This window comes from Eulemur rufifrons, chromosome 15 (assembly GCF_041146395.1).
Source record: "Eulemur rufifrons isolate Redbay chromosome 15, OSU_ERuf_1, whole genome shotgun sequence".
NCBI lineage: Eukaryota > Metazoa > Chordata > Mammalia > Primates > Lemuridae > Eulemur > Eulemur rufifrons.
The window spans coordinates 20,140,168-20,155,001 of NC_090997.1; the positions used below are offsets into that span (position 1 = coordinate 20,140,168).

Below are 14,834 nucleotides of genomic sequence, written 5' to 3' on the forward strand. Positions count from 1 at the left end.
TTGAGTGATTTGCCTCAAGTCACATAGTTAGTGGTAGAGCTGGAAATTAGACATTGGGACTTCTAATTTTTTGCCCAGTGTTCTTTTCAGGGAATCAGCTATTCCAAATTTGTGGAAGGTTCACATAGGGTGCTTATAATAGGTCAGGGAACACCATTGCTTTGGAGTGCTCTATGTGGTATCCAGGGAAAATGTCTTCAGTACCAAACTATACCAGTTTCTCAAATACGGAGCTTTTAATTCTCCACTTTGTTAATCTGGGAGAAGGTTTTTAGATGGCATGCTGTATGCATAGCAGAATTCAGTGACTATTTTCAAAGTCAGTGTGCTTTCTACCAGCAGGCTGATAAATGACCTCAGTCTTTAGGTTTATGATTGGAGCATCTCACTGCACCAGTTCTGCAAAGCTAGCCACAATGAACTGCATGTCCGTTTTTGTTTTTTTTTTGTTTGTTTGTTTTTTTGGAGACAGGGTTTTTCTCTGTCACCCAGGCTAGAATGCAGTGGTGTCATCATAGCTCATTGCAGCCTCCAGCTCTTAGGCTCAAGCAATCCTCTTGCCTAAGCTCCCCAAGTAGCTAGGACTACAGGCATGTGCCACCACACTTGGCTTGTTTTTCTATTTTTGGTAGAGATGGAATCTCACTATGTTGCTCAAGCTGGTCTCGAACTCCTGCCCTCAAGTGATCCTCCCGCCTCTGCGTCCTAAAGTGCTAGGATTACAGGCAGGAGCATCTGTGCCTCGCCCGCATATCTCTTTAATATGAAAGAGGCCCATTAGGTTTATGATCACATTTATCTGGGCTTTAGGCCTACTTGGATTGTCTGATAGATTCCACTCAGATTTTATGGAAGTCATATTTTCTTCGCTTCGGAGAGTATTAGAATCTGATTTATAAATAAACTCAGTGGCAAAAAAACTGAGCAGCTTTGTATTATAGTGCTGATTGTTTTTGTAAGGCCAACTGCAATTTATTTTTGTTAACGGAGGAAAGCAGTGTTGCAGCAACGTATCTGAAGTTGCATGTCATCAAAAAATATTGGTGTAGTCTTAGAGTGAATTTTTTGGGAGCATAGTGGTTAGGAGCCTATACTCTAGGGCCAACTGCTTAGGTTTACCTCCTGGATTTGCTGTATGCTGTGTAGCCTTGAACAAGTTACTTAATCTCTTTGTGCCTCTGTTTCCTCATCTGTAGAATGGGGATGATGATAACAGTACCAGTGTCAGGTAGTTGTTGGGAAGTTTAAATGAATTAATATTTGGAAAGTACCTAGAATACTATCTGGCATGAGATATAAGTGTTTGCTATTATTATTCTGACACTTTCATCCCATTCATTCATTCAACAATGATTTCTTGGAACATCTATGTGCCAAGCACAATGGTAGGTGATAAAAAGATTCTCAGCCCTCAAAGGATCTTGCAGTTTAGTGGGCAGACAGACATAAAATGCAAACCATGACACTGTAGTGTACAGTGAAGAAAGTGCCATATTGGAGGACTCTGAGTACAGTGGCAGTATAGGGGAAGGAGCACCTGAGGGGATCTTTGAGCCAGGACATGGAGGATGAATAGGAGTTGGCCAGTGGGCACCAGTGGCACAGGCATTTCAAGCATGTACAGAAGCACAAAGGCCTAAGACGATGGCAGATTAACGGGAACACAAAGTGGTAGGGTGGGGATGGTTCGGGGACAGTTGAGGAGACACGCAGGTGGGAACCAGGAAGCTCTTCTATATCTCTACAGAGGTCCAATGAGAGATGATGAGGACCCAGATTCAGACAGTGGCTGAGCCACCCTGGAGCCCTCACTGGGCGGGAAGCCGGCAGGGAGGAGGCTGTGAGGAGCAGGGAGTGCAGCGGGCATGCCTGTTAGACACGGTCAAGTCTGTTCCTCGGGTGACTGGAGACACGCCCAGGTGGAGCTGTGCTTGTCCATAAAGCTCCTCTCAGAGAGCTAAATGGTCATTGGTTGGCACTTGACGTGCATTTTCACTGTTTTCAGGGGATCACAGCAATCACCAGCAACATGTCATTACATTGTTTTATTTAAAACGTTATTGAAAAGGAAATGCATTCTAGGTAGTTTTCATCAGTCAAAACTAGATAAACAAAACCAAACCTTAAGAATACAGATGGTTCCTGTCTCACAATGGTGCAAAAGCAATACGCATTCAGTAGAAACCATACTTCAGATTTTGGATTTTAATCTATACCCAGGCCGGTGATTCATGCATGGTACAATGCTCTCTCAGGATAATGGGCAGCCCCAGCGAGCCGCAGCTCCCAGTCAGTGGATAGACAGGAAATCACCTCCTCCAACCCTTTCTTTTTTATGAGAACAGTGACACTGAGTAGTTGAATATCTTGAAACTGCCCTTCAATAACAGGGTGCACGGCAAGAACTGTGGTAAGGGCCTAGCTAAAAATAATGCACAGGCCCAGCTAAAAATAATGATAATAATTAGTAACTGTCCCCCTGTAATCGCCACTCTGGAGCCACACAGCTGGTGGTCATAAAAATCCTTAACTTCTCCCCATAGCCGGTGTCTATAAAGATTCTTAACTCTCTCCATAGATGACACCACCTTTTTGAAACCTAAAGGTAGTTGTTAAGATATTTTCCAGGCTCCACATTCCAATGGATCAATTGGCCCACCCAGACCAGCGGCCCATACCAAGAAACTGACTCAACTGGACTTGTGACCCCAGGGACTGGCACAGCACGAGAAGATTTCCACACCCCTCAGGGAGGCGGATTTGAGAAATTTCTCTCATCTCCCCACTTAGTGCAATGCAGAATAAAGACTCTTTCTCTGCCATAAAACCTGCTGGCTTAGCATATTGGCTGCTGCTTGGGCAGCGGGCAAATGAACCTGGTTGGGCAGCAACAGTCCTGGGTATGGCCACAAAGCTAACTGAGTAGAGAAAATATCAACAGCCAGGCTTCCCAACTCCCTGATCCATTATTTCATTATTCCTGCAACCTTGCGGAACAGAAGGAAATCGGAGCCATATGCCTGGACCTAAAGAACTTACAACTGAGTCTAAGCTCAGCTCTTGACTCACTACCCAATAGCCAGTAAGTCCAGAGACAAGGTGTTGGGGCAAGAAAAGTGACTTTTATTTGGAGGAAACTAAGAAGATAGCAGACCAATGTACTAAAGAACCATCTAAAGTTGGAATGAACTGTACTTTCCTTTTTACATTAAGGGAAGGGGGAAGAGGAGGGGCATTGTAAGGAGTAAGCGAGGACTGCAGACATCTGTGCGTCAGTGAGGGTCTGAGGAGCTTGTAAAACTTCTTTGCTCTTGATCAGTTAACTCTGGATGAGTAGGTCAGGTCACGATAGGCCCGTAAATCTTTAACATAGCATTGTTACTTGTGTGTATACTACCCTTATCTCCCTGGGAGTTAGTTTTGGGAAAGGGACTGGTTATCATCTTTCTTCTAGAGTTAAACTATAAACTAAATTCTTCCTATAATTAGCTGGGCTACATGCAGAGCTAAGCAGAAGCTTTTAACCTAAAGGATACTACTGCAGAGGGTCAGAAGTAAAATGGAGATAGTCATGCCAAGCCTCCCTTCCACTGTTGCAAAGTCTTCTTTAAGTAAATAATTATTAGGTGTCTTCTATATGTCAGATACTATTTGAAACACAGGGACTTCTGCACTAAACAGTCCCTGCCCTTAAAGGAGCGTGTGGCTAATGGGGAAGTAAGTGGAGTAAATCAGTGATGACGGCTCCAGGAGAGAAGTGAACTAGGGGAGGCAAAGCCAGGATATGAGAGGAGCTGGGGAGAGTCCTAAACCAGTCTGGGAGTTAGGAAACTTCCCCCCAGTGGATCAGACTCCTGAGCAGAGTGTAGAAGGCCAGCAGGAGTTGCTGGGCTAAAGGGTACTGAGTTGGCATGCCAGGGAGAGAGAGAAAGTGTGAAGAACTCCCAGTATTATGATCCAGGCCACCCAAGTGGCCGTGGGCGTGTGGGCCCTGGGAGGAGAGACTGGAATGGGAAGGAGATGAACAGAGAAAGGGCCTGTTTGCATGTTAAGAGTTTGTGTTATAAACAAACCATGGTGAGCTGCTGAGGAATTTGGGGGAGGCCAGTGAGGATCAGATTTCCATTTTAAAACTATTGCCCTGAAGGAGTTTGGAGACTGAAGTGAGAATTGGGATGTGAGGCTGGGGAGGAAAAACGGTCAGTTATAAGACTGCTTTTGTCATTAACATAAGTTAATTTCGAAGGCCTGAATTAAGGGAGAACAATAGAAATGGAAAGGGCAAGTGGATTCCAGAAATTCTGAGATGAAATCTTGGGTGAGGCGGTGGCTCACACCTGTAATCCTAGCACTCTGGGAGGCTGAGGCCAGTGGATTGTTTGAGCTCTGGAGTTCAAGACCAGTCTGAGCAAGAGCAAGACCCCGCCTCTACTAAAAATAGAGAGAAATTAGCTGGACAGCTAAAACTATATAGAAAAAATTAGCTAGGCATGGTGGCACATGCCTGTAGTCCCAGCTACTCAGGAGGCTGAGGTAGGAGGACTGCTTGAGCCCAGGAGTTTGAGGTTGCTGTGAGCTAGGCTGACACCACAGCACTCTAGCCCAGGCAACAGAGTGAGACTCTATCTCAAAAAAAAAAAAAAAAAAGAAAGAAAGAAAGAAAAAAAAGAAAAATCTGCAGGCCTAGAAGGCTGATTAGATGTAGGGGAAGGATCGAGTCTGGACTGAAGGGGATGTTTGAAGATATCGGGTCTGAAATGCCTACAGGACATTCAGTTAGACACACCTAGAGAAGTTGGATATTTGAATGCAGACATCAGGAAAGATCTGGCTGGATATTTGGGGATCCGCTGATGCAGGTGCTGGCTGAAGCTAAGGGCCTGAGAGAAATAGCTGTGTGAGAGGCACTGTGGACACTGAAAAGGGGGCAGGTAGTGGAACTCTCAGCACCACAGTTGACAGGGATGGTGGGAGAAGAAAACCAAGACGGGGCCAGAGAGGGTAGTATCACTGAAGCCTAAAGAGGAGGCATTGGTTAGCGTTGAGACTCCTGCAGAGCTCAGGGGAGATAAGCACTGAAACAGGCTAAAAACTTCAAGGGAGAGAAATGACTCCTGCTAATGGAAAGAACCCCAACTCTACAAAGTAGTTTAAAGAGGTTTATTCTGAGCCAAACATGAGTGACCATTGGCCGGGCAATCTGTAATTTCAAGAAGCTTTGAGTATGTGGTCCTGAGGAAGTCAGGTTTTATACATTTTAGGGAGACAGGAATTGCAGGTAAAAGCATAAATCAATATATGGAAGGTATACATCGGTTTGGTAGGAGCTCATGGGGGCAGATGCCAGGAGGGAGGGAGGGGCCCTTACTCAGGGCAGCCACCTGGGAAGTCTGGGAGGACTGACGTGGTGATGCCAATATATGGTTTCCTCCAAAACAGGCTCAAACTTTACAGCTGGCCCTCGGAATCCTGTTCTGGAAGCACTGCCCACTCTTGCTTGGTAAAAGTGAGGCTTGTCTAGGCGGAAGGTGGGACCCTACTGGACAGGAACTCTGAAGGTAATAATGATAAAAGAATTATAACTTATTACCATCCCTGTGACTGTGTTGGCTGCTCTCAAAGGCAGAATTTCGTGGCAAGGGAAGAGGTAGTTGCTAAAGAAAGGACAAAGAAATAATCCCTTCTCTTTCTGACCACAAGTTTAGAATTTTTTCATGATTCTGCAAGTCAAAGGAAAATTTAAGTCCTTTTCACCCACAGGTAGAGGACAGAGATCTTTGCAACACTCTCATTGCCAAGAAAGATAAGGGATCATATTCTGAGTTGGATGCTGTAGTGGTTGTGTCGTTGGACTACCTGGTCCCTTTGTGGGTATCAGGTTACACACTCCAGGGGGTGGGGTTATTAAGGAGACTCTGAGACTGGTGCGGCTGCATTTAAAAAAATCTCATTTGCAAGGGAAATGATTATTCTGCTAACTTTTTCCCCTGTGCACCTTTTCCTTTGAAGTTAAAATTAATATTCTCTTGATCTTGTATCTCTCTGTTTCTTAGTTCTGTAAGCCTCTTCCTAGTTTATTTTCCTTAAGAGTGAAGTAGAAATAATTTTCTGAAAAAGGCTTGTCAGCATAAAGCCACGGGGGAGGTTGATGCTATGAGGCCTGAAGAACGGTCATGGTCAGAGCTCTGCAGTCATAGTTTTCTGCAGCCTGATGATAAGAAAGCATCACGTCCTGTCCTTTCTCCCTCAGAACAGACAGATGTTCTAGTCTTTGGAAATTCAGTTGGTTTATAAGAAATTGATATGTGATAGATAGCCTATGTTAAGGATATGAAGATAAGTAGGAATTGTGCGGTTATATTAAACTCTGGATATAAGAATTGTCTCAGGTTGGTTTGGGTGCCCAAAGATGATGGAAATACCCTTGGCCTTAGACGGCATGCAGATGGGGCCTACTGGGGAGCATTTTTAGGGGTTCCTTCTTCTATAGCTTCTTATCCCCAGGGGCTCACCTTGATTTCTCCCATCCCTAAAATCAGACTGGTAATTTCATCTGATTTCCCTCTCTGCTTCACAAGAGATAGTAGAAGTCCGTATCTAAAGAGTAGAGCACTTCAATTCCCCAGAGCTCCAACTAGCCCAGCTCCCCCAGATTATATGTCGCTAACAGCAGTAGGACAACTTGAAAGGTCATCACACGTCCCAGGCCCGTTTCTATGGATTGACCACCTGGGTGAGTTGGAGAACCCTCCATCCAGAACGTAACTCCCAGGCCCTCAGGCCCCTCTGCTGGCTGATAGTGGAAGCACCGCATAGCTGCGGCTTTTTCTCTTTTTGTTTTTAAATGAATTAAGGTATTCTGATGGTCATTTTCTTCTTCTCTCCCATGCTTCCTGTCTCTGTGTTTCTCTTCCTAGCTGGCCCCATCATCCTTAATACATTTCTTTTAGTGTCTCTAATTCCTATCTTGAGCACTACATAGCCCGTTCCTGGCAGGAGACCACTGTCTGACAGGTGCTGGCTAAATGAATGCCTCAGTACAGGGTTACAGGGGCTGCCGTAGAAGTAGGTACAAGGTACAGAGGGGACAGTAGGCCCTCCACTCGTGAACCATTCCTGCGTCTCACACCAGCGATGCTCATAATAATGGCAAGTGTTTTTGTAGACCTGGAACCAACCACATAAGCACTTTGCAGGCCTTGTGTCATATAGTTCTTGCTCAGCCTTGTGAGGCAGCTTCTCTGTCATTAACTCTACTACACAGACGACAAAACTCAGGCCGGAGTTATGCAGTTTGTTGATGGTGGGGCTCAGGCGTGGAGCTCAGGTCTCTCCGGTGCCAGTGTCATACCGTGAACTACCCTAGTTTGACCTCTTCAGATGCTCTGGGCTTTCCAGGCCTGTATCTTGGCAAAAGTTCTTTGACCTTGCTCTCTGCCTGGAAGTCTCTTGCCCCCTTACCTTCTCTAAGAAATGGTGACTTTTCCTTCAAGACTCATTTCAGGGGTTACTTAGAGAGGGCTGCCCCGAGCCCCACCTTCTATTTTGGGTGTGTTTGCAGAAACTCTGTGAACCAGTGCTTGCCTCTGATGGAGCACTTATTCAGTTATCACACATTTTTATCTTGATTCCCCTACATGCCTGTCTCCACAGTAGACTGTGGCTTCCTTGATGTCAGGGAGCCCATCTTACCTATCTTTGTATCCTGGAATCTAGTACCTAGCACAGAGCCTAGCTCATTGTAAGAAAAATAACAGTAGTACTTCCCATTTACTGAGCACCTGTCTTGGGTCAGGCAGAGCACTAAGCACTTCATTTTTCAGATTCTCTCACTTAACCATCACAACAACCCATGCAAATGTAGAATTATTACCCCCATTTTACAGATAAAGAGGCTGAGGCTTAGAGAGTTATAACTTGCCCAAGGTCACCCAGTAAGTAACAAAACCAGGGCTTAACTCTAGGTTTTTCTGAACTGCTTTCACATTTTATTAGTTTTCATGCCCTCCATTTTTTACCTGATTAGATATTTTTTTCTCTTTCAATATTGATTAAGAAGTGTGAGTAGGAAAATTACATTTTCTATGCTAAAATTAGTAGTACCCAGAGCAGCACTTTCTGTCTCTCTCCCAGTTGAGGGTCTTTGAAAGAAGGGGGTCATTTAGATAAATCAGATATTGAACTTGTCTGAAGAAAAAAGTTTGGGAAATATAAGTACAGAAGGTAATATAGATATGCTCAAAATCTATTTCTTTACCTAGTAATTTCACGTGAAATTTTGCAGCAATTTTATGAAATAATTGCTGTGTTCTTCTGGCTCATCTGTCACCTAGAAATTCCAAGTGTAAATTAAGCATTTCTGAGGCCAGCAATTCACTGAGTACAGATTTAGTTACGGGGGAGAGGCAAATCCAAAACTACTTGCTTTCCAGAGCATTAAAAAAGAAACAACAATCTTTGCAATTAGATTTTATGTTGCATTTAGGCCACGTGTTAATTTTGTTTAACTGGTAAGATATCTCAGAATATGCATTGGTCTTTATCAACCTAATTGGTGAATCATTTGCCTGTCTTTAATTTGAGGTTCAGTCAATTGCTTACCTCAGATTTTTAAGTTACCAGTGAAATCAGTGGATAGTTTAAGATTAGGTAGGTGCTAAAGAAATATAGGCTATCATTAGTAATATCAATATTTATAATTCTTATGTTTCAACATAATACTTACAGTATTTCATGCTATTAGAGCCTGTCTGATGATTACATTTTAGTAATACCTAGAAAACCCCATAGCCTTTAAAGGTAACCTTACTTGCCTTACAGGTATCATTCAATTTTGATAGTCATTAAGTCATTGCTGTCATTGCATCATATCAGGGTAGCTAACATTCCCATTTTGCACCCTGTGACTTTGCCTCACACTGTAGTGTGCAGAAGGCACAGAATCAGAATGTTAGGGCGGTAAGAGATCTCGGTCCAACTCCATCATTGTGCAGATGAAGGAAACGAGCTTCAGGGAAGCAGTCTGCAGTTCCCTGCTGCCCCTACTGCACTAGAAAGCCACGTCGCATTAAGGGAAGCCACCGTTGCTCGGCCGTCTAGCCGCACTGGTGTCTCACCGTGGTTTTGCCCATCTCCTTCCCTCTCTCCAGGTTGCACCCCGGGGTCAGACGGCGCCGCGCGGAGGCGGGCAGGCCGCAGCCATGACCACCGCCATCCTGGAGCGCCTGAGCACCCTGTCGGTCAGCGGGCAGCAGCTGCGCCGCCTGCCCAAGATCCTGGAGGACGGGCTGCCCAAGATGCCGTGCACCGTCCCGGAGAGCGACGTGCCGCAGCTCTTCCGCGAGCCGTACATCCGCACCGGCTACCGCCCCACCGGGCACGAGTGGCGCTACTACTTCTTCAGCCTCTTTCAGAAGCACAACGAGGTGGTCAACGTCTGGACCCACTTACTGGCGGCCCTGGCCGTGCTCCTGCGATTCTGGGCCTTCGCCGAGACCGAGGCCCTGCCGTGGGCCTCTCCCCACTCCCTGCCGCTGCTCCTCTTCATCCTGTCCTCCATCACTTACCTCACCTGCAGCCTTCTGGCCCACCTGCTGCAGTCCAAGTCCGAGCTCTCCCACTACACCTTCTACTTTGTGGACTACGTTGGCGTGAGCGTTTACCAATATGGCAGCGCCTTGGCCCACTTCTTCTACAGCTCGGACCAGGCCTGGTATGAGCGGTTCTGGCTTTTCTTCCTGCCAGCGGCTGCCTTCTGCGGCTGGCTGTCTTGTGCCGGCTGTTGCTACGCCAAGTACCGCTACCGCAGGCCCTACCCGGTCATGAGGAAGATCTGCCAAGTGGTGCCGGCGGGGCTGGCCTTCGTTCTAGACATCAGCCCTGTGGCACACCGCGTGGCTCTCTGCCACCTGGCTGGCTGCCAGGAGCAGGCAGCCTGGTACCACACCCTGCAGATCCTCTTCTTCCTGGTCAGCGCCTACTTCTTCTCCTGCCCGGTGCCTGAGAAGTACTTCCCGGGTGCCTGTGACATCGTGGGCCACGGACATCAGATCTTCCATGCTTTTCTGTCCGTCTGCACGCTCTCCCAGCTGGAGGCCATCCTCCTGGACTACCAGGCCCGGCGGGAGATCTTCCTGCAGCGCCACGGGCCCCTCTCCGTCTACACGGCCTGCCTCTCCTTCTTCTTCCTGGCAGCCTGCAGTGCTGCCACGGCAGCACTCCTGAGGCACAAAGTCAAGGCCAGACTGACCAAGAAGGATTCCTGAAGCTGGCTGGTGGGGCAAGGTGTGAAGGCAGCCCGTAGTGATTTGCAGAAAACTTGATGCAATAGAAGTTGACTTTTTATTTTTAAGGGTTGGCTTTTAAATTAACATATATTTCTAAGGATGTGCTATAGCTGCAGCATTTGAGAGCCAAAGGATTCAAGAGTTTTGTTGTTGTCAATAAAAGGAGTTTTCCTTTTCATTTTGGGTCATAGCCTTACACGGCACAGGCAGGGAAGGGATCTTGGCTAAGATTCATGGGACACTGAATTAAGGAGAACCATCATGATGCCTGAAAATTTAGCAGAATTCTGACTGTGGCCTCCAGGGGCAAGTCCTAGAGCTGAATACATAATAAAATTAGACTGGCAAGTAAATAGGTGGCTGGTCCTCGCCCTACTGGAATGGCCATCCTACTGTGCTGGTCTTTGGTAATTGAGTAAATTGAGCCGAGGACCTATTTCACTTGGATTTCAGATTGTCCAGGGTGGGAAAGTCAGAATCTTCAAGATGATTCAGTGAGACCCTTAGACATAACTTAGTTCCTCCGATTCCCGTCCCTCCTCTCTCATCCACTGCAATACTGACCCTTTTCTCAGGATGACTGTCTTCCTGGCTGTTTTCCCTGAAGTGCTGTTCACTCCCATCCCTACCTTGCATGGTAATATAAAGGACTAGGAAGCAGTTATACTTCTAGGAAATGCTTGGATTCATGTAGACATTCAGGAAGTGTATCATCATATATTAATGTGAACGGTACTAGAAAGTACAGTGCCAAGAGCCACTTAGAGGCCCAGCCAACAAGCATGGATACTGTTTGGTGTCATGGGACCCTTCTGTTTTATACCTGTGGACTGCAGGATTACTTGAGAGCTAGTAGGGCTGCCTTATAGGCAGAGAGATCTGGAGATTGCTCCAGGGAATCATCTCCAGATTTTACCAGCATGTTTAAAAAGCCCTCGGTAGGGTGATTGGTTCTAAGGGTCCCTCTAGAGATCTAATTATTTTAAGAGGAACCCAAGGTCCAGTCTCCTATATAGGTGCTGCCTCATGAAGGACCCACATAACTATCCCAGTTCAGGGTCCTCAGGCAGACAGTTCTGCCTCAGCTAAGAGCAGAACCCTTAAACATAATCAAGTCCCAGGACAGGCAAGCATGTGTGCTCACTGTGGAGTGGTCCCTGAAATCTCCTTTGGGTGAGAGTGTGTGAACCAGACACCCTGTAGCTGAAATGCTCTGGAACATGGCTGCCCAGCAGCTTCTGTGGGATAGGTGGTGCTTCAGTTGATGCGTTCTGGCCACGCAGCCCTCTCTGAGGATCGACTTCTGCACTGATCCAGTGAAGGAGGCTGCGTCAAAAGAAGGGCTGTGATGTCCTCTCCTCAGAGGCTACCGTTCTTACCAGTATAAGTTCCCTTGTTTACTAAAGGGGGAAATTGTTTTAACTCCAGTTAAATGAACCTCTTCTGTTACTAGGTTACTTTCTTGTCTTCAAGTCGTTTTTCCTTTCTCTGAGAGATTTGTGGGTTTTGTGCCTTATAAATGGAAATGTATAAATACTTAATGTATGCCTATGTAGAATTTTCTGTTTTGAGTTATTACCGTAAGAAAAAAGAATTCATTGCTTTCCAACCAGTGAATGAAAGAAACTTCAGAAAGCTAGAGTTGCTTACAATCAAAAGACTTTTTCAGTCTAAGTATTTTGGCCACACACACAAAAAAAGAGTATATTCAACTGAAGCTTTCCTATGATCTTTATATCAAGAAAGCAGGTGTCTTGTCAGCTACATTGTTTTCCTAGATGGATTTCTCCTGTTTATCCTCAAATATGTGAACTTCTGTGCTACCCAAGTGTCTTAACACAAGCTTCTGGTGTCTAGGCCAAATTCACAGCAAATAAAGTTGGCAAAACTGGGAAGAGAGTTGAACTGAACAAGGGAATGGGAGAATTGTGCAAATACTTTGCAAGTAGAGAGTCAATTTAAAACAGGGACTAGAAAGTGAAATTTTGTTATTATGGATTCAAAGACTATATTTTTTAAAAGTTGGAAGAAGTGAGGGAAGAGGGCCAAAGAAAGAAAGGTATAAATGAAGATCTTGAATATAACTGGTGGTATTGTGGGCAGAGATCTTTAGGTCAAATGCAAGTATTTTTAAACAGAGAGAACAGGAGGTAGAGCAGTGCTAGTCTGCACACTGTTAATGGCCTGGAACATAGAGAAAGAGGCACCAAACTTAGATATTGCCATACAGTTTTTATTTTAACTTATATAAGTATTGGCCCCTCAAGTGATTGGAAATTAAAAATAAACAAGAAACAGTTTTTTTTAATAAGAGATATTTGAGAGGCATTGAGGTAGTGGACTATGATATGCTCTTAAAATGCCAGTATCTTATTAGAAATATATAAACACAGGAAATGCAGATGTTTTTAACTACTCAGACTTTTGAGAGGTTAAATACTCCTTTTAAAACACTTTAGTAGCCAGGCGCGGTGGCTCACGCCTGTAATCCTAGCACTCTGGGAGGCCGAGGCGGGTGGATCGCTCGAGGTCAGGAGTTCAAGACCAGCCTGAGCAAGAATGAGACCCCGTCTCTACTAAAAATAGAAAGAAATTATATGGACAACTAAAATATATATATACAAAAAATTAGCCGGGCATGGTGGCGCATGCCTGTAGTCCCAGCTACTCGAGAGGCTGAGGCAGTAGGATCGCTTGAGCCCAGGAGTTTGAGGTTGCTGTGAACTAGACTGACGCCACGGTACTCACTCTAGCCCGGGCAACAGAGTGAGACTCTGTCTCGGAAAAAAAAAAAAAAAAAACCACTTTAGTTAAAATGTCTGTTAAGGAACAGATCTAGTTTGTTTAAGGGAATAATTAAGAATTTTATAAAGGAGATGGCTGTCTTACTCTACGATAGCCCCTCCAGCAGTAGATATCTACTGGAAGTGCCGCTGATTCTCTCTCTTAATTACAACTTTCAATGTATTAAAATATAAATAGAAAAATACTAAACTACCAGTCATTTACATCTGTTTGTCAATGAAAACCCTGATGGGTTTGTATGAGGCTCTACCCAGTGCAGGGAGAGGCGGTAGCAGGACACAGCAAAGTGGGAACACATTTTGCCTGTTTCCCGCTTGACTAGTTCTTCCTGACCTGTATTTACTGACCAGTTAATGTTCATACTCTTAAGATGTTCGGGTTTCATTTCTAATTTCGGCTGAAAGTACTTCGCTCAGTAACAATATTCTCAAGTGTCTTCTCCTAGAAGCTTGAAAGAATTAGTAGGAATTTGGGGCCCTGGAAGGAAGGTAGTTTATTCCTACCTCTGTTGCCTACGTGTTCACAAATTGTACCCTAATGCTTGAAAACTTTAGGTTCTTCGGTTGCTGCACTGTAGTTCCAAATGGATCCTCCAGATGGCGATCATGCTTTACTCAGAGAGGGCACAGCCACTGTCCCCAAGGCTTGCCCCTACTAATTCTGTTGGTCATGTGTTTTGTTTGATTGCTTGACAAAGAAAAAAATGGAACTAGTTTATGTCTATATAAATCTACTTACATGAATAACCATTAAATGGATTTTGTATATGGATTGTTGTAGTGTCAACAGTTTAAAGAAACAGCTACCTTGTTTCTTTTGACAAGGCCCTTTACAAGGGCTACCTTGATGAGGCCCATCCTAAAGAAAGGTTTTATTTAGACACTGCTGGGAGAAAGAGGTCAGGACACTTTACATCCATATAGAAGTAGGAAAATAGAAAAGCTTTAAAAAAAAAAGTTTTCATAACCAAACCCCCAAAATACACACACACACACACACACACACACACTAATCCCTCCTTGTGAGTAGAACACACAAAAAGCTATGGAATTGATTTCTCTGAAGATTTTACTCTAACAAATAAACACCCCACTTTCACAGATAATAGTGTTAAAGATTTCAAAATTTTGAATTGGGCATTTTTTTGAAATCTAAAAATTATGAATTATATTATAAATCTATACATAGATTTATACTATACTATAACGTGTGTGTTATGAAATGTGACCTCTAAGGCTGGGCATGATGGGTCACACCTGTAATCCTAACACTCTGGGAGGCCAAGGTGGGAGGACCCCTTGAGCTCAGGAGTTCAAGACCAGCCTGGGCAAGAGCAAGACCCCATCTCTACAAGAAATAGAAAAATTAGCTGAGTGCGGTGGCATGTGCCCTGTGGTCCCAGCTACTTGGGAGGCTGAGGCAGGAGGACCACTGGAGCTCAGGAGTTTGAGGTTGCAGTGAGCTATGATGATGCCACTACACTCTAGCCCAGGTGATGGAGCAAGAGGCTGTCTCAAAAAAAGAAAAAAGAAATGTGACCTCTATCAACCAAATGACGTTTGTAGCCTTTACTATTAAATGTAAATAGCTGTGGAAAAGGTGGTTCTTTAGGCTGCTGCAGCTTCAGGCTATAGTACTATCTCAGTAACAGAAAGCAACATTCCTGTGACTAGAGACTCCACTGGTAGAATTATGGGTGTCCCTGTTGCCCAAACCCATCATATCACCAGCAGGAGCCCTGGG

The 14,834-nt window shown here is 44.8% G+C and overlaps 1 protein-coding gene across 1 annotated transcript; it reads left to right on the forward strand.

Moving 5' to 3' along the window:
- Nucleotides 1–9,194: 9,194 nt before the first annotated feature.
- On the forward strand, nt 9,195–10,283 carry PAQR8 (progestin and adipoQ receptor family member 8). The gene has a single exon (XM_069488613.1). The coding sequence runs from the start codon at nt 9,201–9,203 to the stop codon at nt 10,263–10,265; it is 1,065 nt and encodes a 354-aa protein (XP_069344714.1). The 5' UTR covers nt 9,195–9,200; the 3' UTR covers nt 10,266–10,283.
- Nucleotides 10,284–14,834: the final 4,551 nt, after the last annotated feature.